The 6770-nt window shown below is 43.2% G+C and overlaps 1 protein-coding gene across 1 annotated transcript in view; it reads left to right on the top strand.

Moving 5' to 3' along the window:
• The first annotated feature begins 266 nt into the window (after positions 1–266).
• Positions 267–6770, top strand: part of LOC111959242 (matrix-remodeling-associated protein 5-like) — a 30316-nt gene continuing 23812 nt past the window's right edge. Inside the window, 9 exon segments of the mRNA XM_023980723.2 lie at positions 267–454; positions 679–781; positions 783–809; positions 1031–1082; positions 1085–1268; positions 1414–1451; positions 1454–1513; positions 1516–1562; position 6529. Of these exon segments, the coding sequence (XP_023836491.2) occupies positions 267–454; positions 679–781; positions 783–809; positions 1031–1082; positions 1085–1268; positions 1414–1451; positions 1454–1513; positions 1516–1562; position 6529 (700 nt within the window).

Below are 6770 nucleotides of genomic sequence, written 5' to 3'. Positions count from 1 at the left end.
AATGTGTGTCAGTGCTGTGTGTGTCAGTGCCATCAAGCCCTCTAGTACACTGGACAATAGCCACCATTTGCATTGATGACGGCTTTGCACACTCTTGTCATTGGTCTGATGAGTGTTATTTCATAGTTGTGATGTCTTCACTATTATTCTACAATGTAGAAAATAGTAAAAATAAAGAAAAAACGTTGAATGAGTAGGTGTGTCCAAACTTTTGACTGGTACTGTAAATATTTCTATATTGGCAGTGAGGGTCCCTCCTATTGAAGATGGCTCCCAGTGTGTGTGGTGTGTCTCTGGCTGTGGTGGTGGTGGTGTTAGTGACCCTGGTGTCTCCTGGTGGTGCCTGCCCTCGGCCCTGCTCCTGCTACCAGCCCACTGAACTACACTGCACCTTCAGGTCCCTGCTCACCATACCACAGCTTCTACCGCAACATACACTACACATCAACCTAGGGTAAGGCTTGCGCAAAAAAACACACACACACACAGCACACACACACACACACACACACACACAACACACACACACACACACACACACACACACACACACCACACACACACACACACACACACACACACACCACACACAACACACACACACACACACACACACACACACACACACACACACACACATCCTTTTGGCTGATGCTGTTTCTCTCTGGTATTTGAAAGGTTCAACAGTATCAGCAGGATCCCAGACAGCTCATTGGCTGGTCTGAGGAGGCTGGAGCTGCTGATGCTTCATGGGAATGACATCCGTAGGATTCCTGACGCGAGTGTTCCAAGATCTGTCCTCCCTTCAGGTACTGAGGCTTATAGAGTTGACATGGAGAGGAGAGGGTCGATTGAGCTAATGATTGAGGCAAATGTCCAAGTTCTATTGAGCTTAGACACAGCCTGCTATGTTTTTTGTGTTCCTTTGACTCACATTGATGCGTATGTATTGTTGTTTATAACTGGAAGGGTTTATACCATGATTTTCAATGATCATTCATTCATTGCTCCATCCATTTCTTTCCCCCAGGTCCTGAAGCTAAGTTATAACAAGCTGAGGGAGATCTCAGCAGAGAGCTTCTCAGCCTGTCCTCACTACTGCGCCTCCACCTGGATCACAACCAGCTGCAGTTCCTGCACCCCCAGGCCCTTGCTCCGCCTCCCCAACTCAGAACTGATCCGACTGCAGGGAACCGGCTCCACCAGCTGCACCCACAGGCCTTCTGCACTCTATCCCTATCGCAGACATTCTGCTACTCTACCCTCAGGTGGGTTTTCGTGTGCCTTAATTGTGCATTTATTAATCTATTCACTCTTAGTCTTAGGTCACACCTAACAGTATGCACTAGAGTAGTGCACTGTTTAGGGAATAGGGTGTCATTTGTGACTGGGCTATCCCCCTCCTCTCCCAAGGCATCTGGATGTGTCCAACAACAGTCTGACTATCCTGCCAGAGACACACTGAGGACTGCCCCTCTTCTGGAGTCCCTGACTCTGCAGGCCAACCCTTGGACCTCGGATGCAGCATGGCTTGGATGCAGGCCTGGAGCAACTCACACCCAGTGCCTATCACACACACTAACCCCTAATCCTACACAGAGTCTTAGGATGAAACATTCACAAATATCATCAGTCCCCGGTCATATCAGCCCGTGGGAAGATGCTTGAGGATGGGGGTGCTACAGACGTCTATATTGATACGCTACAGATGGCTATATCGGTCGCCTAATATAGGACTAGTTAAAGCAAGCTAGTATTTAAGTGTTTTTTAAATTATATATAATTACAGTTGAAGTTGGAAGTTTACATACACCTTAGCCAAATACAGTGGGAGAACAAGTATTTGATACACTGCCGATTTTGCAGGTTTCCTACTTACAAACATGTAGAGGTCTGTAATTTTTATCATAGGTACACTTCAACTGTGAGAGACGGAATTCTAAAACAAAAATTCCAGAAAATCACATTGTATGATTTTTAAATAATTAATTTGCATTTTATTGCATGACATAAGTATTTGATCACCTACCAACCAGTAAGAATTCGGCTCTCACAGACCTGTTAGTTTTCTTTAAGAAGCCTCCTGTTCTCCACTCATACCGTATTAACTGCACCTGTTTGAACTCTGTTACCATAAAAGACACCTGTCCACACCAGCTCAATAAACAGATTCCAACCTCTCCACAATGGCCAAGACCAGAGAGCTGTGTAAGGACATCAGGGATAAAATTGTAGACCTGCACAAGGCTGGATGGGCTACAGGACAATAGGCAAGCAGCTTGTGAGAAGGAAACAACTGTTGGCGCAATTATTAGAAAATGGAAGAAGTTCAAGATGACGGTCAATCACCCTCGGTCTGGGGCTCCATGCAAGATTTCACCTCTGGGGCATCAATGATCATGAGGAAGGTGAGGGATCAGCCCAGAACTACACGGCAGGACCTGGTCAATGACCTGAAGAGAGACTGGGACCACAGTCTCAAAGAAAACCATTAGTAACAGACTACCCGTCATGGATTAAAATCCTGCAGCGCACACAAGTCCCCCTGCTTAAGCCAGTGCATGTCCAGGCCTGTCTGAAGTTTGCCAATGACCATCTGGATGATCCAAAGGAGGAATGGAGAAGTCATGTGGTCTGATGAGACAAAAATAGAGCTTTGGTCTAACTCACTCGCCGTGTTTGAGGAAGAAGAAGTATGAGTACAACCCCAAGAAACACCATCCCAACCGTGAAGCATGGAGGTGGAAACATCATTCTTTGGGGATGCTTTTCTGCAAAGGGACAGGACGACTGCAACCGTATTGAGGGGAGATGGATGGGCCATGTATTCGCGAGATCTTGGCCAACAACCTCCTTCCCTCAGTAAAAGCATTGAAGATGGGTCGTGCTGGCTTCCAGCATGACAACGACACGAAGTACACAGCCATGGCAACTAAGGAGTGGCTCCGTAAAGAAGCATCTCAAGAGTCCTGGAGTGGCCTAGCCAGTCTCCAGACCTGAACCCAATAGAAAATACTTTGGAAGGAGCTGAAACTCCGTATTGCCCAGCGACAGCCCCGAAACCTGAAGGATCTGAGAAGATCTGTAGGGAGGAGTGGGCCAAAATCCCTGCTGCAGTGTGTGCAAACCAGTCAAGAACTACAGGAAACGTATGATCTCTGTAATTGCAAACAAAGGTTTCTGTACCAAATATTAAGTTCTGCTTTTCTGATGTATCAAAAATACTTATGTCATGCAAATAAAATGCAAATTAAATTACTTAAAAATCATACAATGTGATTTTCTGATTTTTGTTTTAGATTCCGTCTCTCATAGTTGAGTGTACCTATGATAAAAATTACAGACCTCTACATGCTTTGTAAGTAGGAAAAACCTGCAAAATCCAGTGTATCAAATACTTGTTCTCCCCACTGTACATTAAACTCTGTTTTCACAATTCCTGACATTTAATACTAGCAAAAATTCCCAGTCTTAGGTCAGTTAGGATCACCACTTGATTTTAAGATTGTGAAATGTCAGAATAATAGTAGAGAGAATGATTTATTTCAGCTATTTCTTTCATCACATTCCCAGTGGGTCAGAAATTTACATACACTCAATTAGTATATGGTAGCATTGCCTTTAAATTGTTTAACTTGGTCAAACACTTCAGATAGCCTTCCACAAGCTTCCACAATAAGTTGGGTGAATTTTTGCTCATTCCACCTGACAGAGCTGTGTAACTGAGTCAGGTTGTAGGCCTCCTTGCTCACACAAGCTGTTTCAGTTTCTGCCCCACAAATGTTCTATTGGATGAGGTCAGGCTTTGTGATGGCCACTCCAATACCTGACTTTGTTGTCCACCTTAAGGCCATGCCACAACTTTGGAAGTGTGCTTGGGGTCATTGTCCATTTGGAAGACCCATTTGCGACCAAGCTTTAACTTCCTGACTGATGTCTTGAAATGTTGCTTCAATATTTCCACATCTTTTTCCTGCCTCATGATGCCATTTATTTTGTGAAATGCACCAGTCCCTCCTGCAGCAAAGCACCCCCACAACATGATTCTGCCACCCTCGTGCTTCACGGTTGGGATGGTGTTCTACGGCTTGCAAGCCTCCCCCTTTTTCCTCCAAACATAACAATGGTCATTATGGCCAAACAGTTCTATTTTTGTTTCATCAGACCAGAGGACATTTCTCCAAAAAGTACAATCTTTGTCCCGTGTGCAGTTGCAAACTGTAGTCTGGCTTTTTTATGGCAGTTTTGGAGCAGTGGCTTCTTCCTTGCTGAGCGGCCTTTCAGGTTGTGTCAATATAGGACTCGTTTTACTGTGGAAATAGATACTTTTGTACCTGTTTCCTCCAGCCTCTTCACAAGGTCCTTTGCTGCTGTTCTGGGATTGATTTGCACTTTTCTCACCAAAGTACCTTCATTTCTAGAGACAGAACCCGCTCCTTCCTGAGCGGTATGACAGCTGCGTGGTCCCATGGTGTTTATACTTGGGTACTATTGTTTGTACAGATGAAGGTGGTACCTTCTGGCGTTTGGAAATTGCTCCCAAGGATGAACCAGATTTGTGGTTTCAAAAAGAAAAACAGGTCTTGGCTGATTTCTTTTGATTTTCCCATGATGTCAAGCAAAGAGGCACTGAGTTTGAAGGTAGGCCTTGAAATACACAGGTACACCTCCAATTGACTCGAATGATGTCAATTAGCCTATCAGAAGCTTCTAAAGCCATGACATCATTTTCTGGAATTTTCCAAGCCGTTTAAAGGCACAGTCAACTTAGTAACTTGGTGCAACTTGTAAGTCGCTCTGGATAAGAGCGTCTGCTAAATGACTTAAATGTAAATGTAAATGTATGTAAACTTCTGACCCAATGGAATGGTGATACAGTGAATTATAAGTGAAATAATCTGTCTGTAAACAATTGTTGGAAAAATTACTTGTGTCATGCAGAGAGTAGATGTCCTAACCGACTTGCCAAAACTATAGTTTGTTAATTAACAAGAAATTTGTGGAGTGGTTGAAAAACGAGTTTTAATGATTCCAACCTAAGTGTATGTAAACTTCCGACTTCAACTGTATATTTTTTTTATTACGATTTTTTTAGTGGGTGCTGCAGCAACCTCAMCACCCCTACTTCCCACGTCTATGCCCCAAACCGATCCCAATGTAACAAATGTTGCTCAAATGACTTCATTCCACCTCCAAAAGCACAAGAAAGAGGATTTCAACACTCACCCTCTCAGATTGTTCTGAAAGCATTTTGGTTAGAAAGAGAAGAGTAGCATTCCTGAAGCATTATTTTGTTTAAATATAATTTGATCTCTGAGAAATTAAGGTAATTGCTTGCACCCACATTGGCAATTTTAATTGAAAGATTCATTTCAGAGGAGGCTGGTAAGATAAGCTATGGGAGGATGCGCTCATTGTAAGGGCTGGAATGGAATGAATGGAACGGTATCAAACGTATGGAAACCACATGTTTAACTCCATTTCATTGTTCCATTCCAGACATTACTATGAGCCCATCATCCTATAACTCCTCCCACCATTCTCCTCTGATTCATATTCTCTTCAATAAATATAGAACCTAATCCCATCCTAACAACCAGTATACAGTATCAGTTCTCTATGTCTGACAAGTAGTATGGAGCTGCTGCTTGGAGTATTGCTTCTTCAACCTTGTATTCCCTGTGAATCTGGTGATGTTTTTTTCCCCTGTTCAAAGAAATTAGCCATTGAAGTCGCTTGTATTCTTTACCATAAATGAATGTGAAAGTACCTAGTTTTGCTCACTAAATGCTGCTGTTCCTGCTACGGCCACCACACCCTTTTATTTTACATTTACATTTAAGTKATTTAGCAGACGCTCTTATCCAGAGCGACTTACAAATTGGAAAGTTCATACATATTCATCCTGGTCCCCCCGTGGGAATTGAACCCACAACCCTGGCGTTGCAAGCGCCATGCTCTACCAACTGAGCCAACTGAGCCACACGGGACACGGGACCACTTCCCTCCTCACAGTTTAACCAAGTTTAACCAAGCAGCTACAGACCCTTAAGGGAATGAAGATCTGGCCCCTTGGTGCACAACAATAACCCAGCTGCAGCATTAGGGGTTAGGGGAACCCCTCTGAACCAGGTTCCAGATCGCTTTAGGGAATCGAACACCCATAGGATTCTCACTCTGTATCGGGAATGCTAGATGTTTAATCAGGGAATAGACCAGTGCTTTTCTCCCTTGTTTTAGTTAGAATGCTGAGTTTTAGATCATTCTGTGTCTCTCTGAAGTGTGAAGGTGTGTTTTGGCATGATGAGAAACTCTGTTGATTACTTACCAGCTGTATATTGTCTCCTATATTTCTGTTTTTGATGTATGGCAGTATGGCAGTGTGAGTGAATGGCTTAGAAACACTTTCCTCTCTCCTAGAGGCTTCTTTTGGTTTGAACCCTCAGTTTCTTCAGTATGACAGACACCAATACCAAAACCTTGTCGGAACAGAAGTGCAAGCTTACTCTATTATTCCTGATGATGTAGGGTTGAATAATGGAGGACTTCTGTACTGTATGGTACTGTATGATACTGTATGGTACTATATGGTGCTGTATGATACTGTATGGTACTGTATGGTACTATATGGTGCTGTATGATACTGTATGATACTGTATGGTACTGTATGATACTGTATAATACTGTATGATACTGTATAATACTGTATGATACTGTATGGTGCTGTATAATACTGTATGGTAGTGTATAATACTGTATGGTACTGTATG

Source organism: Salvelinus sp. IW2-2015, linkage group LG36 (assembly GCF_002910315.2).
Source record: "Salvelinus sp. IW2-2015 linkage group LG36, ASM291031v2, whole genome shotgun sequence".
NCBI lineage: Eukaryota > Metazoa > Chordata > Actinopteri > Salmoniformes > Salmonidae > Salvelinus > Salvelinus sp. IW2-2015.
The sequence above is the reverse complement of the archived record's forward strand: the minus strand, read 5'-3'. Positions and strand labels throughout refer to the sequence as shown.